This window comes from Leopardus geoffroyi, chromosome E2, assembly GCF_018350155.1.
Source record: "Leopardus geoffroyi isolate Oge1 chromosome E2, O.geoffroyi_Oge1_pat1.0, whole genome shotgun sequence".
NCBI classification, from domain to species: domain Eukaryota; kingdom Metazoa; phylum Chordata; class Mammalia; order Carnivora; family Felidae; genus Leopardus; species Leopardus geoffroyi.
This window is the reverse complement of record NC_059335.1, coordinates 20,239,743-20,259,897: the sequence shown is the minus strand read 5'-3', so window position 1 is coordinate 20,259,897 and position 20,155 is coordinate 20,239,743. Positions and strand designations below refer to the sequence as shown.

At 48.9% G+C, this 20,155-nt stretch overlaps 1 protein-coding gene across 4 annotated transcripts in view; it reads right to left on the bottom strand.

Moving 5' to 3' along the window:
• Positions 1–20,155, bottom strand: part of SLC7A9 (solute carrier family 7 member 9) — a 27,615-nt gene extending 7,460 nt beyond the window's left edge. For all 4 annotated transcript variants that reach the window (XM_045442554.1, XM_045442555.1, XM_045442557.1 and 1 more), the window contains exons 1-11: positions 20,040–20,155; positions 19,325–19,482; positions 17,406–17,553; positions 16,883–17,125; positions 16,383–16,508; positions 16,052–16,151; positions 15,277–15,321; positions 14,690–14,813; positions 13,017–13,120; positions 6,917–7,013; positions 5,689–5,838 (exon numbers count right to left, since the gene is read on the bottom strand). In XM_045442554.1, coding sequence (XP_045298510.1) covers positions 5,689–5,838; positions 6,917–7,013; positions 13,017–13,120; positions 14,690–14,813; positions 15,277–15,321; positions 16,052–16,151; positions 16,383–16,508; positions 16,883–17,125; positions 17,406–17,553; positions 19,325–19,420 — 1,233 coding nt within the window. In that variant the 5' untranslated portion in view covers positions 19,421–19,482; positions 20,040–20,155. The remainder of the gene's footprint in view (positions 1–5,688; positions 5,839–6,916; positions 7,014–13,016; positions 13,121–14,689; positions 14,814–15,276; positions 15,322–16,051; positions 16,152–16,382; positions 16,509–16,882; positions 17,126–17,405; positions 17,554–19,324; positions 19,483–20,039) is intronic.

Below are 20,155 nucleotides of genomic sequence, written 5' to 3'. Positions count from 1 at the left end.
CGAAGGGGTGTGTGTGTGTGTGTGTGTTCATGCTAAGGAAACAGTAATAAATTCCTGTTTTTTATCAGTAATGCATATTGAATCATATCTGGTGAAATCTGTGAGAGGTGATTGTAGGGTTTTCCTCCGTAGGTATGTTAATATGATGAATTCTATCTACCCATGAACTAAATCCATATTTGATTTTTTTTTTAATCTAAGATTTGTTTATTTTGAGAGAGCGAGAGAGAGCGTGAGCACCAGCAGTGGAGGGGCAGAGGAAGAGAGAGAGAGACTCCCAAGCAGGCTCTGTGCTGCCAGTGCAAAGCCAGACACGGGGCTCAGTCTCACGAGCCGTGAGACCATGACCTGAGATGAAATCAAGAGTTGGACACTCAACCGACTGAGCCACCCTCCCCCCTTTTGATGTTTATGTATTTTGGGAGAGAGTAGATTTTCTGATCTTTAGCTGTTCTTGCACAGACATGACTTAGTCATGACATGTTATCTTTAAAAAAAAATTTTTTTTAACGTTTATTATTGAGAGACAGAGCATGAGCAGGGGAGGGGCAGAGAGGAGGAGACACAGAATCTGAAGTGGGCTCCAGGTTCTGAGCTGTCAGCACAGTGCCCGACGCGGGGCTCGAACTCAAACCGCGAGATGATGGCCTGAGCCGAAGTCAGATGCTTAACCGACTAAGCCACCCAGGCGCCTCATGATATATTACCTTTTTAACGTAATTATGTTCTATTTGTTGAACAGTTTTATTTAAGAATTTTAGGGACACCTGTGTGGCTCAGTCAGTTAAGTGTCTGACTTTGGCTCAGGTCATGATCTGGCAGTTTGTAAGTCCGAGCCCTGCATTGGCTCTGTGCTGCCGGCTCGGAGCCTGGAACCTGCTTCAGATTCTGTGTCTCCCTCTCTCCCTGCCCCTCCCCTGCTCACACTCTGTCTCTCTCTGTCTCTCAATAATAAATAAACGTTAAAAAAAATTAAAAATTTTATAGCTGTTATTGAAAAGTGAGATTAGTCTATGATTTTCTTTTTCCCTTTTTTTGTGCTAGCTTTGGTATGAGTATTATAGTTGATAGAAATAATTTGAAAAATCAATAAAACAATCTGTAGCTAACCTTTTATTTTTATTTTTAAAGATTTTAAGTAATCTCAGGGCACCTGGGTGGCTCAGTTGGTTAAGGGCCCGCCTTCAGCTCAGGTCACGATCTGACCCTCGTGGTTCGTGGGTTCGAGCCCCGCATCGGGCTCTGCGCTGACAGCTCAGAGCCCGGAGCCTGCTTTGGATTCTGTGTCTCCCTCTCTCTCTGCCCTTCTGCCGCTCACACTCTGTCTCTGTCTCTCAGAAATGAATTGATGTTAAAAAAAATTTTTTTTAAGATTTTAAGTAATCTCTATACCCAACATGGGGCTTGAACTTACAATCCCAAGATCAAGAGTTCAGGCTGTACTGACAGAGCCAGCCAGGTGCCCCTGTGGGTAACCTTTTAAAAAATGAGGGCACAAACACACAAATAAGAAACAAAAATGGGGAAATAATCTCCAGAACATGGGATTTTTTTTAAATCATAAAACTAATTTGTACAACTCAGTGTAAATAAATTCAACGAAATGGATAATTTTCTAGGAAAACGTAAAGTTACTAAAACTACCCCCATCAGAATCAGAATTCTCAGGGAAATTCCAAAAACCAGATAATCCAGTTAAAAATCTTAAAGCCTTTCATGTTTATTCATTCCTTCTACATTCTCGGTTTTCTTTGTTGTTCCTTCTCTTGCTTTTTGAGTTGCCTGTTTTCGTGTTTATTGTTGTATTTAATGCAACGAAACTTTCTCAGAGCACTGATCCTAAGATTATGTCTTATTTTTATTTTCATTTTTAGGAAATTGTGTACTTTCATTTCCTATTTCCTGTTGGGTTGAAAAGTTTAATTTTTAAAGATTACTTTCCAGTGTCATTGCATTATAGAGAATGTGGTTTGCCCTTACTTCTAATTTTTTCAAGGTTTTCTTTGTGGCATCAAAGACTGTCAGTTTTCAGCCCTGTCCCATATGCACTTGAAAAGGTGTGTTTGCTATTTTGGGGCCTCACAGTCTGATACGGTCTCTGACATCTGCCTTGTTCTGCTGTTTAGGGCTTGTCACATGTACAGGTGCGATGTCTGGGTCTGTCTGGGACTTAAGGGAGACACGTGAAAAATGTGTTTTAATGTTTGTTTATTTTTAGGAGAGAGCATGAGCAGGGGAGGGGCGGAGAGATAGGGAGACAGAGACTCTGAAGCAGGCTCCAGGCTCCGAGAGGTCAGCCCAGAGCTCAAACCCCCAAGCTGTGAGATCACACTTGGCTGAAGTCAGACGCTTAACTGACTGAGCCACCCAGGCGTCCCTGAAGGGAGCCACTTTAAAGTCCCCTGTTAGGGTGTGTGTCTGTGTCTAGCTGTACTTTCTGAGGTTGCTGCTTCATGAAAATGACTACCGTGTGATCTGGTGACTAGGTTTTCATACCTGTGATCTCTTCATTGTGGATTTTAGCCTTCAGCATCACTGAAGCACTTAGCATTACGAAGGACACTGAAGTGTGCTTTGGGCCTTGGTGCCTGTTTGCTGAGATCACAAATCCTGTTGTCTGTGTGTTTTCATTTGCTTGGTATGCCTTTGCTGATATCCTTTTAATTTTTTCACAGCTTTGTAAACCTGCCTGAGAAATCTTTTTTTTTTAATGTTTATGTATTTTTAGAGAGAAAAGGCGAGCAGGGGAGGGGGAGAGAGGGCGGGGCGGGGGGGGGGGGAGAGAACATCCCAAGCAGGCTCCACACTGTCAGCACAGAGCCCGACTCGGATCTTGATCTCGGGAACCGTGAGATCAGGTCCTGAGCCAGAATCAAGAGCCGGCCCCTGACTAAGCCACACAGGCGCTCTCTGAAAAGTCTTTTTCTTTTAATGGTTGATTTAAACTCATGTAAACTGAATAGATTAGCTTATTCATATAACCGACAGGTTTGGGCTCCACATTGTTTTATATTCCTTTATGTAGACTGCTACTTACTGTCAGTTTTCCGCCCTTGAAGAGTGACATTCGGTGGGAAAACTCTCACCTGAGGCCCGTTTCTCTTATTTTAAACAGGGGAAAAAATACCACGTATCACAGGAAACGCCAGATTCCCAACCAGTGTCCTCAAATGTAACTAAAACACAGCAAATGCATATAAACACATGCATTAACACCAGGAAGTAAACTGCTTTAAAAGTGATTTCCTGGTGACCAACCAGTGAATCTGGTTGTTAACAAGTGGTTACCGTTCACCCAGTAACACGGTCTCCCAGCACCTGAGGGCACGTGACTCTCACTTTTCACTGTGCGAACACACGATTCTGACTTGTGTTGGATTTGGAGCGCAATTTGAAACTTTGCTCACACGTCTTGAAAACATCGTATTACATTTTGGGACTTAAATATTAATTTTCCCACATAACTAGCAGCTGGAAATGGGACTATTAAGAGATTTATAGATTCTAGAAAGTTTTGGGGTGTTAAAAACTTGTAATAAGCAAAAAAAAACGAGTAACAGCAAACAACCCTAATACGCCTCCTACCAAGAAAATGTTAACCAGGAAGATATTCTGATTTGTTTCAAGTCTTTCTAGAGAGGGTCTTTTACAATATGGTCTGTGTGTGTGTGTGTGTTTATTTTGGATATAACTTTTGGGATCTATAAATGCTGTTTTTGTTCCGAGAGTTACCATTATAAATAGAAGATATCACACCGTACCCTCCTTACAATCTCTTTGTTCCATATTGTCTATAATAAGCAGTAATGGAATTAGCTAGGGATTCTTCTCTTTCCTCCCCATGTCTAATTCCAGATGGCACCCCGGGGCAGTCTTGTTGGCATGATTTCCTTACCTGGCACACTTTCATAGGCTTTCTCTTCCATCTTACATCAAATTGTCAGGGCTTGATATTAGCATCCCTCTTTTGTCTCCCTGTCTGCCATCACTGAGTCCAGTTCTGGGCCACAAACTTTTTGGTTTCTGAAGCTCGTTCTCTAGGTGGTTCCTCCCAAAGGTCTCATGCAACAGTCCATGCCTTGAGGTGTTTCATTTTGGTAACTTTATTCTTCAAGGTCAGTTTGGATATAAAATCTTTGGCTAATATTTTCTCTCTTTGAACGCCATAAATTGGTTGCTCCACTGTCTCGGGATATGAAGTGTTGCTGATGAGAATTTTGGTGCCCGTATTAATTTCTTTCCTTTGTAAGTGGACTGGGGTGGGGGGAGGAAAGAGGAGGGGGAGTGGACACCCACAGCATGATCTTCTAGAGCTGCAGAGTTCGATCAGAATACATTTCCCGGTTGCCCCTTCTAGTTCTGAGTCGGTAAGTGATGTCATACGACTTCTGGTATGCTGATTCTAATCCCTTCCTCTCTCGGTCCCCCTTCTGTTTTTCCGACCCTAATACACGTTCCTTGAATTACAGTTCTTAAGAATCCTGTTGCTTGGGGCACCTGGGTGGCTCAGTCGGTTAAGCATCCGCCTTTGGCTCAGGTCATGATCCCACAGTTTGTGAGTCTGAGCCCCCATCAGGCTCCCTGCTGTCAGCACAGAGTCCGCTTCAGATTCTCTGTCTCCCCCTCTCTCTGCCCCTCCCCCACTCTATTGCGTGCCCTCTCTCAAAAATCTAAAACAAATTGTAAAAAAGAATTCTGTTGCTTTTATTTCATTCATCAGGGACTCCAACTGTACGTGTGTTAGATCCTTTTTCCCCTACCTCCTTTGTTATTTTCTGCCAAATACCTTTTGTTTGAGGGATTTTGTACAGATGAAAAATCTGTTCCACCAGCAGATAGCCTCTGCTTTGCTGACCTGCCCATTGCTCTCTTGTGCTATAGTCAATAAACTTCAACCTCCTTTAAAAAAAAAAAAAAAAAATCTGTTCTACCATCATGATTTTGCTTGCCAGATGACCTGATGGAAGTGCCAAATTCCATGTCTCCGCTGACTTCAGAGACTTGGCCACAGGCAAGCTTTAGTGCCAGAAAGACCACCAGGCACATTTCTGAAACAACATCCTAAAGCTAAAGACATGATCCTGTTCTTGTCCTAGTTACTTAAGTCCTCAGCTTTCCTACCTTGTTTTTTTTTTTTTTAAGAAGTTTACTTTTTTTTTAACTTTTTTTTTTTTGAAAGAGAGCACAAGTTGGGGGGAGGGGGGGTGCAGACAGAGAATCTGAAGCAGGCTCCAGGCTCTGAGCTGTCAGCACAGGGCCCGATGTGGGGCTCGAACCCACGAACTGTGAGATCATGACCTGAGCCGAAGTTGGACACTTCACCGACCGAGCCACCCAGGCGCCGCGCCCCCCCCCCCACCTTTTTCTTATATCTGCATTTGCTATTATAAGAATTCAATCGTATTGTTGTTTCCAAAGCAAAACAAAAAGCCCCTAACATAAGCAAAACAAAATAAATTCTTCTTAGACCCACCTCGGGGAGCTGTGCAGGGAGGGAACCCCAGACAGTTTGCAGATGTGGACTATTAGTGGCTGCCTGCACAGGAATGGGTCTGGGGCCAGAAATCAGGAGCAAACTCCACTCCAGTTGGAAATAGAAAGCATGCCCCTAGATTTTAAAGTGTAGTTACCTCTAATCCGTTTCAAGAAATCAAAGCCACTTGTGACATTTGAGGCAACGAAACTTACCTTGATAGGCCTTTCCAGGTCTTTCTTTGTAAACCTCATGACAACCAATCCCAGAATCGTCAGGCCATAAAACAGCCATGCAGCAAAACTGAAGTAATTGACCAATGAGTTTATGTCACCAGGGATGATATAAATAGTTGCTATGATGCCCTAGTGGAAAGAAGAGTGAATTCTTCGGTCACTTGTACATAAAAACATGGTCCCTGTCACTTCAGAGGAGGCTAAGGAAGCCGTGCTTCCTGTGGATGGAAAGGTCTGCATGACAGAAACCTACATATCCCATATAGGTGGGGTTAAACTAGTCTTTGGCTGTGATGGGTGTTCTCCCCGAGGCCTGATGGAAAGAACTCGGTGAAGTTGCAGTTTCAAGCAGGGGGAGAACAAAACACACATGTTTATTACACCAGATTTCTTTAAAAATTTTTTTTCTTGATAAGATTTTACTTTTCTGAGTGATCTCTATTCCCACTGTGGAGCTTGAACTCACAATTCCCAGATCAAGAGCCACAGGCTCTACCAGCTGAGCCAGCCAGGCACCTCTCCAGTGTCCTGATACGTTTTCCCACTGGAAAGTCTTTGCCAGGGGAAAGGGCCGGGGGCTGCAACACAGCCTTAGTCTGACCCTGCCCTGCCTTCGGCTGTGTGGCCTAGGCTTTGTGATTTGGGGCCTCTCCTCATCTTCAAAGCGTGTAGGCTTATGGAGAGCAATGTTCTCCATAAGAGGTGGAAGGAGTCTGGCCCCGAGGCTGGGCTTGGATGGTCCATAGAGACCATAGGTACTAGAGACAGTTGCACAGGACCAGGGACTGTCCCCTACTGAGAAACTCCAATCAGAAGATGTCAGAGGGCTTCCTCTACTGCTCAACGATGCCATGCCGTCTAAATTCCTGGGTCATAACAAGAAGCAGTTACCAGGCACCTCATTAAATGCCTTATTCTCCTTCCCTGTAAGCTAGTGGGCTTTGGTATAGTTTGCCGGCAGGGATCCAGACATACAAATGTACCTGTAAGACGCACAGAGGGTACAAGGTTGGAAGAGTCCAACAGTGTCTCCTGGATCAATTCAGAAGGAGGAGCAGGCATTGGGTAACTCGTTTCATGTACCTGTTTCATGCTGAGAACTAACAGAACCTGGGCCTTCGGAAAACCACTGGGCTTAGCAATACGGATTTACTTCAGGGCCCCTCTGTCTTTAAGGGGGTGTTTTCATGGCGGAATTCATACTTACATAAAAGATGATGGCAGGGGCTGGAGTCAGGCGCCTGACGCTGATGTAGGAGAGCACTTTAAGCATGTGGCCTTCCCGGCCCGCCACGTACACAAGTCTGGAAAAGTGATAATACGGCACCCGTGGATGGGCGTGCAGACTGTCGTGCCATCACTGGGCTTCACTACCAAGGCCACGGAGAAAGGGACTGAATCGGAACCTGGTGCTGTCAGTGGGAGTTGGTCTCTGGGGGTGAGTGAGTTTGGGGGAAGTAGGTGAAGCGGTTAAATGCTCCTGAGAGCAATGCACGGGTCACATGAATGGGGAAGAGCAGGGGGCTGCCCTGGGGGGAGACTCGACCTGCTCTGTGTCCTCAAAAGTTAGGCAAGAAGCAAATGGAAAAGCCAGTCTAGGGACAGTGGACCCCGGTGCTCAGAGCACCCGACAGAAGCAAACACAGGGGAGCCTGGCTCTCCCTAAATCCAAGCTGTACAGAATTTCCATATTTCAAAACCTGAACCAAAACACGTTAAGGGTGGGTCAGCAGACTGCAAACAAGTAGCTTAGACTCCCCGCCCCCAAGAACTCCTGGTGATTCAGTAATCTGAAAGACGAGGTTTAAAATGTTGAAAAAAGGGGAAATGCCAAAAATTTCTAAAAAATACAAAATTACCATAATTTAAGAATCAACAACTGATATACGAGGTGCCAGTGAAAAAAATAAATTAGAAACTAGAACTGAGTTACGAAGTGTAGAGAAATGGAAAATGCAGACAGGAAATTAAGAAACAGGAAGAAGCCCATATATATTAAACGGGGTAAGGCAAACTCAAAGAAGGGCAGAGAGCTTTCATGGAATTGAAAAACAACTTTCAAATTAAATCCAGCTGTAGACAAAAAAAAAAAAAAAACATACCCAGATACAAATATTATAGTGGAAGGGAAAAACAATTTTTTTAAGCTTCCGAATTTAAAAGATTAGCTACAAAATTAGGACACGCAAAATCATAACAGACGTGGAATGAGAATCTTTTCGGCGATGAGGGAAATTGGTTTTCAGATTCCTGTGCTGTGCAGCTAAACTACCATTCAAGACGACTGACTTAGTAAGTACATGTGTAGGTAAACAATAACTACGGCACATTTTCTGATCTCCGTTCCTCATTGGAAACTGTTAAGGAGTCTACTCCAACAAACAGGGACTGAACTCAGAAGGAGTTGATTGAAGAAGCAACGTTAAGGAAACAGCAGTAAAACACGTTGGTATGTATGTGAGTGACGAGGGAGACAAAGGCAAGAGAAACGTAGCTTCAGTGAAATCTCCTTACAGCTTGCAACCCACTGATACACACCACCGATGGAAATGTGCAGAGTGTGACCTTCCTCGAGGAACTTGTGGCTGCCTTAGTGCCTTCACGTTGATGTTCGATTAAAGACTAAAAGTAACCTTATCTTAACAGCAGCTAGCCCCTCAAGGTCCTGAAAGCCTTGCTTCCAAATTCCTTAGAAACTTACTTAAAAGTATATAATCAGTCACTCTCACAACCCCGGTGCAGCTCTTTCTGCCTTGGGTCCTGTCCCTGTGCTTTAATAAAATCACCTTTTTGCACCAAACGCGTTTCAAGAATTCTTTCTCAGCCATTTGCTCACGAACCCCATCATAAGTATTGGATTTTTAATTTTTGTCCTGCACATGGCAGGTTGACGAGGTGTAGCTCACCTACTGGACGATGTGAAAGGGAGACCCCTTGGGGGAGAGGGGAGAGAACAGAGAGGCTAGTAGACTCTTAGGTATTCGAGTTCAATTTGCTGGGTAATTGCTAAAAGAATAGAAATACAACTTCCACCTCAGCAGAAGAAAAAAACGACATTTGATAATCAGGATATGATTTTTTTTTAAGCCAGAAAACCCCACAATATTTGGAGATTAGTCCCACTGCAATAGTAATCACATCAACTGTAACCAGAGGCCACTGGCCTGGCCCGAGATGCCCCGGGGGGGCTTGTTGAAAGAGACAAGCCAGAGCCCGCCGTCGCCCCCGTGAGTGTGGAAGATACAAGGGTTGGGGGATGTGTTACCAAAAGCAGCATCCTAAAGCTTGCAGCGACCGCAGTATCAGTATCGGACAATACAGAACGTAAGGTAAAAAGAGTTTTCTCTGAAAACGGAAGCCGTCTACCCAGAAACTACAAAAAACAGGAGCCCTTGAGAGAGAAGGCCAAACTTGACAAATCCCCCGAGAGCAGAAGATTCGAACAGTCAAGGCACAAGCTTGATGATGATATAAAAATCGAGACGGTGGGAACACAATACACCTTATTTTGCAGACCCTGGGAAGCATTTATAAAAACTGCAGTAAGCCGCTTAAAGCTTCCGAAGAAGTGAGGTCATAAAGATCCCACACTCTGACTACAATACGATAACATCGCAAGTCAGGAATACAAAGGCCAAAGGGCCCTGTCTATTAAAAGTACGTATTTGAACTTTGAAAACGACACAAACAGGGCGTCGGATTAGTTCCCAGAACAAGCCAGTGAAACTGGGATTAAAGGAGTCGCCAGATGGAAGGAGACAGACAGGTGGCGCTGTGACCTCACGCTGTAAACCCCTCAGTGCTTACAGCCCTCCGTAAATTCCAAGTGCTCAGAAAGCAAGCAGGACTTTTGGAACTGGAGACCATCATTGCAAGTGTGGCTGGAAGGCTGAGCAGGCAAGGAGGAGTGGAACACTGACATGGGAGCACTGGTTCTCCCCAGTGTTGTGTGGCCAGAGCTGGGAAGCGTCTGCACGCGGTGATAGCCCAGGACAGGGCCCATGGGCGATATGGAGTGAACCCGGCATGCTGGGCATAGCGGTATCATTCAAATCAGTAGGGGAAAGGACGGACTATCAACAGGATCTGGGACAACAGGTAGAGGTTGGGGGCAGGGGGAGGAGTGAGATTTATGCCTCATATCAAAATACATTCCAGATTGATCAAAGAGCTAAAGTAAAATGCTGGAAGAAAACACGGGTAGGTGTTGAAAGGCGAAAGTTTGTCTATGTGAGATAGGAAACTCAGAAACCAGGAAGCAAAAATCTTAGATTTGACCCCACAATAAATTCTCTCCAACAGAATTCAATACAGCACAAGTCCCAGGCCACTCCCAAGCTGCACAGGCACATGAATGATACAGAATTAACTCAAAATGTATCATAAACCTAAATGTGAGGGCTACGCCTATAGAATATAGAACTTCTAGGGTAAAACAAAAGAAAAAAAACTTTGTGACTTTGGCTTGCGCAAAGGCTCTTAGATATGGCAACAAAAGCGTGACACATGAACAGTGACAAACTGGGCTTTGTCAAAGTTAAAAACGTGCATTTCAAAAACACCATTAAGAAAGAGAAGTTGGGGAGCCTGGGTGGCTCAGTGGGTTAAACGTTGGACTTTTGATTTCAGCTCAGGTTATGATCCCACAGTTTGTGAGATCAAACCTTCCATAGGGCTCTGTGCTGACAGTGCGGAGCCTGCTTGGGGTTCTCCCTCTCTCTCCCTCTGCCCCTGCCTCTCCCCAGCTCATGTGCATGGGTGTGCTCTCTCTCTCTCTCTCTCAAAATAAACATTAAAAAAAAAAATGACAAGCCACAGACTGGGAGAAAATATGTGTAAGTCAGATACCTGATAAAGGACTTGTATCCATAATATATAAAGAATTCTTACAACTCAATAAGATGACAAATGGCCCAATTTGAAAAGTGTACAAAAGGGGCACCTGAGTGGCTCGGTTAGTTAAGCGTCCGACATCAGCTCAGGTCATGATCTCACGGTTTGTGGGTTTGAGCCCCATGTCGGGCTCTGTGCTGATAGCTCAGAGCCTGGAGCCTGCTTCAGATTCTGTGTCTCCCTCTCTCTCTGCCCCTTCCCCACTCACAATCTGTCACTGTCTCTCTCAAAAATAAACAAACATTGAAAACATTATAAAAAATAAAAATTGGACAAAAGATTTGAATAGATATTTCATCAGAAGATACATGAATGGCTAATCACATAAAAAGATGCTCAGTATCATTAGTAATTAAGGAAATGCAGTTAAAACCACAATGACATAATATCCACTAAAAAGACTGTAATTAAAAAGACAACACCAAGTGTTAGTGAGGATGTAGAGAAACTGGAATGCTCACGTATTGCTAATAGAAATTAAAATGAAACAACCAACTTGGAAAACAAGCCATTTCTGTAAAAGTTGATCGCAGATCTACTATATGAGCCCGCAGTTCTAGTCCTGGGAATCTAAGAGAAATGAAAACATATGTCCGCACAAACCCATGTGTGAATTCATAGCATCACTGTTCATGATAGCCCAGACTCGAAGCAATGCAAACCTCCATCTACCCGTGAATGGATAAACAAAACGTGGTATATCCAGACAGTGGCATAGGATTCAGCAGGTGAAAGGAACGAGCAGGTGCATGCTATGCCATGGATGAACCTCAAAACTAATATGCTGAGTGAAAGAAAGCCAGATGCAAATGGCATATTGTATCACTCCATTTAAGTGAACTGTCTAGAAAATGCAAAGTTATAGACACAGGGGCGGGTCAGTGGTAGCCTAGGGCTGGAGGTGGGAGCAGGGATTAACGGTAATTAGGCTGGAGTGAACTTTTGGTGTGATGGAAATGTTCTAGAATTGAACTGTGAGGACATTTGCACAGCTTAATAAATGTACTAAAATCATTCAATTGTGTAATTACAAAGTGAGTTTATGGGATTTAAACCTCAGTGGAGCTACTGAAATTATGTTTCTAAATATTAGCAGCAAACTAGTTTATGGTATTTAAACCTCAGTAGAGCTACTGAAATTATGTTTCTCAATATTAGCAGCAAACTCTCAGAAACTGAAAAAAAATTTTAAATACCATTTACAAGAGCACAAAAAAAATGAAATACTTTCAGGTGAATCTGAAAGATTATATGCAAAAGCCGTAGACTCTCAAAACTACTCAAAAACTACTCAAACAACTGTATTTGAAAAAAATTGAGACCTAAATAAAGGGAGTGGGTCCTTGCCCCTAGATTAAGAAAAATCAATACCATTAAAATGGCAGCCCTCTCCAAACTGATCTGCAGGTTCCACGCAGCCCTGATCAAAGTCCTTGAGGGCCTTTTTGTAGAAATTGACAAGTAGATTCTAAAATTCCTATAGAAATGCAAAGAATCCAGAAGAGCCGAACGCTTTTGAAGAACGAATGTTGCTGGACCAGCACAACCCGTGCTTTGACAGCGGCTTCAGAAGAAAGGTTTTGTGGCATAGAGTGTGTAAGCACAGAAACTTTGGCGATTCCACTCTCAGGAAATCTATCCATTCAGAACACTGGACACTGGGGCAGAGACGTGTTCCAGAATGTTCCCTGCATCAGTGTTTGTGACCACCACCCCCGCTCAGCCCGTGAGCCGAGGTTAAGTTGTGCCACATCGCAAAATGGAATACAACACCGCTGTTAACTCTCTCTAGACCAGGAGGGTCCAGGGGATTGGCAGGGGCTGGTGAGCTATGCCTGCTTGTGTGGATACAGTTTGGGCAGAACGGAACCCCAGCTCTTAGCCTTCGAGCTACACTGGCAGAGTTGAGTAGTGACAAAGGTGGCCTGAAAGCCTAAGCTGGGACTACCTGATCTAGGTTATGTGTATGTTCACATGGGAAGATGTTCAAGAAATAGTTTTAGGTGAAAGACGGGGCGAGGTGAAAAGTAGCCCCAGCGTGCCTGTCACCCTGTGTCCCCAAACTGCCTGGTGAAGTTGGCAACATTGCTCCCCGCTGACAAGGAAGCCAGGGCCTCGCTTCAGTGGGGCCACCGGGTCCAGCGCCAGTGTGCAAGCTCGGCCAAGCTTTTTGCTCCCTTTCTAGGACTTTGGGTTTTCTTTTCTCTCTCTCTTTTTTTTTTTTTTTTAAGCTTCTACTCAAATTCCAGTTAGACTTTGTGTTTTCTGTTATGCCATGATGTGTTAGCCTGGCAGAGCCCTAAGGACTTTCACCCTGGGTCTTGTTTTCCTCAAGTGTGGAATGGGCCCTGCTTCCACCGCCACCCCCCCCCCCACACACACACCGCCCCAGGGTGAGTGCTGAGGTCCCCTACCTGCCTGCCGTAAAGCAAGTCCCGTTGGCGGCACCGATGGTGGAAAAGGCCACGAACAGCGGAACCACCCAAGAGGCCGGGTAGAGAACGCGGTCGCCGAACGTCTGCAGAGAGAAGCAGAGGAGTCCTGAGGTCTCGCACAGCCCCCAGGAGCCATGGGTCCCAAGGAAGCTGCTGGGCTCTCCCCGGGGGGGGGGGGGCAGGGGGGGGCAGGCCCCCACCCCTGGGTGGGCACTGGCTCTGAATCCCTCCGGGAGAGGAGAAAGTAGAGAACCTCTCCAGAAGAAAACGACTTATTCTTCCCCACCCCCACCTCCTGAACTGTAGCGGAGCTGATGATACTCCATCCTTGGCCCTCCGTCCGTCGTGTTCATGTTTTCTGGGTGATCTCCGGGGCTACGCGTTCCCGGTAACCTACATCCCTTAGAAATGCCTGCCAAGGGGGCGCCTGGGTGGCTCAGTCGGTTAAGCGTCCGACTTCAGCTCAGCTCACGATCTCGCGGTCCGTGAGTTCGAGCCCCGTGTCGGGCTCTGGGCTGATGGCTCAGAGCCTGGAGCCTGTTTCCGATTCTGTGTCTCCCTCTCTCTCTCTGCCCCTCCCCCGTTCATGCTCTATCTCTCTCTGTCTCAAAAATAAATAAACGTTAAAAAAAATTAAAAAAAAGAAAAAAGAAAAAAAGAAATGCCTGCCAAGGTTGGGATGGGAGGAGACTTGTTTTGCCCTCCCAGGACTCTGGTCTTTCCCCTTCCTGGTGCACAGGTGGTGCCACAAGGTTGTCATGAAAGGTTGGCTGGCAACTGGGTGCATGCTAGCCCTTTGATCTCACTCCAGCGCCCTTCTGCGCATCCCCTCGCTCTATCAAATCTGTGGACCAAGGCCCAGACTTTGCAGAGAATAACTGCGCAGAGCCTTGGTCAACCTCTGCCGGATTCCCCTGTCAGGAAGTTATGCTGAATAGAATGCTGTGTAAACTGTATGGAGTCAGCTCTTTGTTCTGGGATGCTTTACTGTCCCCCACCGTCTAACACTGAGTAACAGAAGTCTCCTCTCCACTCCTCCCTGTCCTAATTCTTCGTCCCAGTTTCCTTCCAACACCGTGGCCCCTCACCGAAGTCAAGGGGTCAAGGAATTGACCGCCTTGCTCAGCACGAGCCTGTTCTCCCTGCACCTCAGCCACCTGTCCTGGTGGTCAGTGACCTCATCATAACCAAGATGGCGTCTGCTCCCTGTCTCCTGTTTCCAGTTCATTTCCTGTCCCACCCCAGCTCCACAAGGCCTCAAGCATGTGGGGCCCTCCCCACCTTTTCTGCGGACCTTCACACCCATCCCCCTGGTCATCGAGACCCTCCTTGACCAGCTTAACTTGCAGTCTGTTGTTCTGATTCCCTCCTTCCGTCCCTCCCTTGCGCTTTCTCACGCACATGTGTGTCTGTCAAAACCCCAACCCCGGGGAAATCCGGCCCTGCTCCACCCGCCCGCAGTGCGTGTGCCCAGGTCACAGACAGAAGCTTCCACCTGCCGGCGGCCTTCCATGGCACTGGGTCTTTGCTGCTGTCCCTAACAGCTATCCCTCCCTCCGCCCATGTCCTAGACGATTATTTCCCTCATCTTGAGCGGGTATCTCAGCTTCCCACAGACCCCAGCACCCTCCCCACAGATTCCGGGTCCTCACCACGGCCACCGCCTGGGACTGCAGGAGCTCGGTAGGCGTCATCACGGTGAAGTAGGAAACGTTCATGAGGATGTAGCAGCCTGTCACCAGTGGGATCCCGATGATGATGGCCAAGGGCAGGTTTCTGGGGGGGCGGGGCGAGGGGCACGGACCCAGGGTCAGACGGAGCATCCCGTGACAGCCTCACAAGACTGTTGTCTCTGTCCAGTCCTTTCTTCCCACCCACCCAGCTGGCCGTCCACTTCTCCCTGCGGTGGGCGGGGGTCACTGCTGCCTCCGGAGGCCCACCCACAAGCAGGGGCTGTGGGATGTGACATTTTCAAATGAGAAAGAACCCTCCCACTCTCAGACTCCAGGGTGGGGAGGTCGAACTGTTCATAAAGCAAAATAAGCCCAGGATAAAGTTGGGGTTCATTCATCCTCTCTGCTACAATTCCACTTTCCCACAGCAAAACCGAGCTCTGACGAGCGGATATACATGAGCTTATGAGGAACAACTCGCAGTATGGAAGGGGGTCCACTTGGTGCTTGGGGAAGGGAAATGTGCTTGCTGGCCCACCGTCTCCCGCCTGACTCAGTTCTCCTACCTGAAAGGGTTTCTAAGTTCTTCCGTGATGTAATTGAGTTGATTCCTAGAGAAAGAAAAGGCACACAAGTAACATAACTTCAACTTTCTTTGTTAAGGTTGTGAAACACAAAGTAAAGGTTGGCCTCATTGAAGACCCTCCACCACAGAGAAAATTCTCCTGCAGGAATCCAGGGTAATGTCATTTGGAGAAAGCCCCACGATGGTGGGGGCTCCCAACGTCTGCACGTCTGTCAGTGATAAGTCTTTGCCCTCTGTGGGAATCATGGAAGTTTTCAAGAATTATTGGGGAGGCACGAGTCCCCAGGCTGCTTTGAAAAACTGTTAGTGTCACTGTCTGGAAGGAGAATGAAATCTGCTTTGCACGAGGGAAGGAGCAGCGTCCTGGGGGGCCACGCTTTCTTCCTCACAGAACATAAACGGAATCTCGTCGACTACACCTAGTATTTCCCAGGGTGCAATGGAAGTGCCTCTGAGAACTGGTGCCTCATCGAGTGCCTGGGCAGCTCTGACGGCCTCCAATTTGGCTGAGCCTGTCTGTGTCCAGTGAAGCTTCTAGCTCAGGCCTGCTGCGGGGCTGGGAAAGGGTTCGGGGTTTCAGCGTCTGTGGGGTCCGAGGAGAACAGAAGCGGGGGTGGGGTGGGTGCTGAACCAAATGGAGATGTGGAGGTGAACTTTAGGGTCCCCCCCCGCAAGCCCGAGGAAGGGGAGGTCCTTGCCTTCCTTGGTTTCAGCATCATACCTGAGAAATCCCAACCAGATGGGGGGCACCTTACCATCCATCGTACGCCCAGAGTCCATTATAAAATGCCAGACTGATGGCTCCCACAGACAGTTTTGTGCCCTCAAAAGAATTCTCAAAATTCCTTGTGTTCCCTGTAATTAAGTCAGACAGTGGATTGTGGGTGTCAGAGGACCACACTGGGATCCTGCATCATCTCCGTGGGACAGAAGGACAGGAATTGTGGCCTCAGGCTATCAGACAGACTCTGAAAAGCAGAGAAACCACAGATGTTTCCTGCTGAACTCCTGCCAGGCTTTCTGAGACACAGGCCTCAGAGCACAACCTCCGAGTGGCACCCACCCTCCCCTCCAGCCGCCGGTCACCTTGGGCCAGGAGGACCAGCCCGCTGATGATGATGATGGCCACGATCACCAGCTTGGCCCCCGTGAACACGTTCTGGACGTAGCTCCCCAGCCGCACGCTCAGCGAGTTCACCGTGGTGATGAGCACTGGAAGGGGCCAGAGTGGGGGCGATGTCGTGTGTCCCTGGGCTCAACACCTCCCTCCTTTCCCGGGGGCCTGAGAGGGTCTCCTGTCCCCGATCCTGTCCTCTCCACTGCCTCATTCATCAGGTGTGCCCGGCGAGGACCCCTGAGTCCCACGACATGGAGAAGCAGCCAGTCCCCAGGTGAGTGCTGCCTTGAGGGACGATCGCCCACCGCCAGGGCTTTGGGCCCCCACCAGACCCTGTCCTGCTTCTCGCCAGTGCCTCCAGGCCCACCGGCCTTCTTCTGGGCATGGTGGAGCCAAGGCCTGCCTCCCCACGTCCCCTGTGCCGGGTCTTTCCTGACCCCAGCCCAGAGCGTCACACTCGGGTACTCACAAATGGCAGCGGCAGCCAGGCATTTCACGACAACCGGAGGGGGATTGCAGCCCGAATAGAAGGGCGCACAGACATACTCCGAAAAGCTGAGGCAGATGATGGCAAAGGATGTGGGCTTTATGACGAACAGGCTGGTCCAGGAGAAGAGGTAGGCAGGGATGGGCCCGAAGGCCTCCATCAGGTAAGGGTACTCGCCCCCCGACTTGGTGATCATCGTGCCAAGCTCTGCAAAGCACAGGGCACCTGGAATACAGAGAGGGGGTCCCTTCAGGCCCCTGGTGAGGAGTGGCCCTGGTCACCCCCTTCCTCTGGGCCACGCCCACGCGGACCACCATGGCTCTGTCCGCAGACCGCCCTGAGTTCTGGCCATTGCTCATTCCAGAGCAGCCCAATTTACACCTGGTTGCCCGCGGGCGTCGAAAGGAACCCCCGGCAACAGCAAGGCCAGGACACAGATTGTGCTCACACAGCCCGCGCCCACCTTCCACAGGGAGAGCTCGCCAGGGAGGGGCGTCTTTGTTACCCAGTGTTGCGAGGACCCCACAGGCCGCCCATATGATGAGACAGGGCCCCACGGTTTCCGTGTTGCTGAGCACAGACTTGGGGGAGATGAAGATCCCAGAGCCGATGATGGTGCCCACGATGATGCAGATGCCGCTGAGCAGGCCCACCTTGGATGTGGGGGAGGGGGGGCATTAGTGCCACCACCCAGGACGCCACGCGGCCCGAGACAGCAGCCCTCAGCCCTCTCCCCCCTCCCCTCCCTCAGTGCAGCCGGCGCAGCCCAGGTGAAGGCGCTTCTGGCCTGTGCTGTTGCAGCAAAACACCAGGCTTCACTTACATCAGGTCCATGCATCCTCACCACGGCCTCATGACCCCATTTGACAGAGGAGAAAATAGAGGCACAGAAAGGTCACATGACTGTCCAGGGATATACAGCCAGAGTGGGTAGACCCGGCTCAGGTTCCAGTCTCCCAACCTCTACTCTTATTGACAAAGGGGTCCAGACGGTGAAGGCTGATTTAGCAAACAGTGAAATCAGGGCTGGGGGTCCTGACCAGGGGCCCTGGCCTCTCGGGAGCAGAGGTGGGGACAGGCGGGAGAAACCCAGGCCTCTAGGCACAGAAACATCTGGGGGCTGTGAACTTTCTCTGATGCCGTTTTGCAGGGTATGAGCTTCCTAGCGACAAGCCCCGCCTCGGACACGTCCCGTGGAATCCCATTCCTATGAAATTTAAGAACAGACAAAACTAACCTATGGGAATAGAAACGCTGGGGTGGGGAGTCCACCTGGAAAGGGGCAAGAGGGAACTTTCTAGGGTGAGGAGTTTGTCAATACCCATCAGACTGAACACTGAAGATCTGCACGTCACGTACGGAGTTACACGGGTTGAGTCCAGTGAACAAGGAAGCCCCCAGCCGCGGTTTGCCAGCAAGGGTCACACGCAATCGGGGAGGGGCCCGGGAGCAGGGTCAGCTCCTGTGCTGGCCTCGGGGCCGGGGTGCACTAGCGGGTTGGTCTCGGCTTTTCTCCACTAATGGCCCTTGTGGTTGACCAGCCCAGAGGCCCTCCGTGTTCACCCCGAAGCCGCCTGAGTTTAGGAATGACTTGAGGACCACCTGGAGTTAGTTCTGTGCTGTTCGGTGGGCAGGAACATGCATTAGCCACTCCTAGGGACCCCAGCTCCCAGGCCAACCCACAGTCAAGTGGTGCTGTCCCCCAAATCCCTCCTCCATCCCCTCTGCCATCAGGCATGGGAGCTCTCGGAGGCTCCGCCCAGAGCTCAGGCCACTAGTTGGGCCCTCAAAGCCATTCTGATCTTGTTCTGGAACTCTCCTTCCTCATCCTGTGAGTTTGAAGCTGTCCTTCCACACCCATCCACCTGCATCGAGCTCCGTTCTGTCTCCACTCCCCCCCTCCCCACAAAACTCCCTTTCCCTGCAGCTCAATTGCCAGCCCCATGTGACACTGACCCCCTCTAGGGCACAGGCACCTCCAATTCCAGCCATTACTACATACATTCCGTCTCAGAGGGCTCATCCATGTCAGACCCACGTCACACCATCCCTGCTAGACTCACTAAAGCGGAATGAGTTTCCCATCACTGAAGGAATACGAGGGACACACAAGGGGCAGATTCTTGGTAAAGACACTATAGAGGGGATCCCAACATCAGAAGGTCCTGTCTGACCACCCCCCCGCCCCGAGGCCATCGGTCTGGGCAAACACCAGCCCCTCCAGGTACTCGCCAGGCACACAGAAGCCCATGCGTTAACCTCGCAAAAAAATGCTAAGTTCACTGGCCAGAGGGAAAGAGGTACGTCCAAAGAACTGCTCACTTTAGAGATGTGCTTTATAACGCAGATCAGCGGGGACTTCACCGGGGCCCCTCCTTGCTGCCCTTGACCTGGGAAGGGCCGGTGCCCAGGGACCAACCTTACCTCCTTCTGGAGACTCGTGGTCTTGGGTTCCTTACTCTGGATACTCCGGATGGACTTCTCATCTTCTCTCCGATTCCTCAGGCTTGTCTCCTCCATGTTCCCCTCCTGCCAGTTCTAGGACAGCTGCAAGGAGGGCATGGGCCTCGACTCAGCAGATGCTGTAGTGGACAGGATGCAGACACGGGCTCAGCGAGGGCTCTCCTTCGCAGCCCTCCAGGCCCGTGGGGCCTGACTCCAAAAGCAGATGAGTAGCTACTGTTTTAGGGTAGACTTGCACAGTCCCAGGGTTAACACCCCATCCAGACCGCTGTTGACACTGCGGGGGAGGGGGGTCCCGGGCTCTTTTCCAAGGCCCCCCGCCCCCACCAGTCAGCTCCTGCTCGTCAGCAACGATGCACTCGAAAGTCATTCTACCTCCACCTTCTTTTTTCCAAAAGTAAAAAGAAGTATTTTAGAACATACTGGAATATATACTCAGTGGCATCAATGGTGAGGAATGACCGCTTTCCTCATAGTTGTTGCCCAAGAGTAGAGGCGCCTGGGGCAGGCCAAGGGGATGCTTTTCATTGAGTGAGACCGGGCATGGAATGCTGAGGAGATTCGGCTCGAGGCTCACTAGCTGGCAGTCATTTCCTGTCCCCTTTCTCCAAATAAAGTCCCTCTCAGCCTCTGGCCAGGAGAGTAGGGAACCTTCCCATCGCCCTTCGGGCCTTACCTTCCTGACCTCGCGGAGTCCAGGAGCCGCCCAGCGAGGCTGGCGGCTGCGTCTGCACTGTCGCGCCCTAGGAATGGCCATGTCTTGTGCCCAGGAGTGGAGGAAGCCAGAAGGTA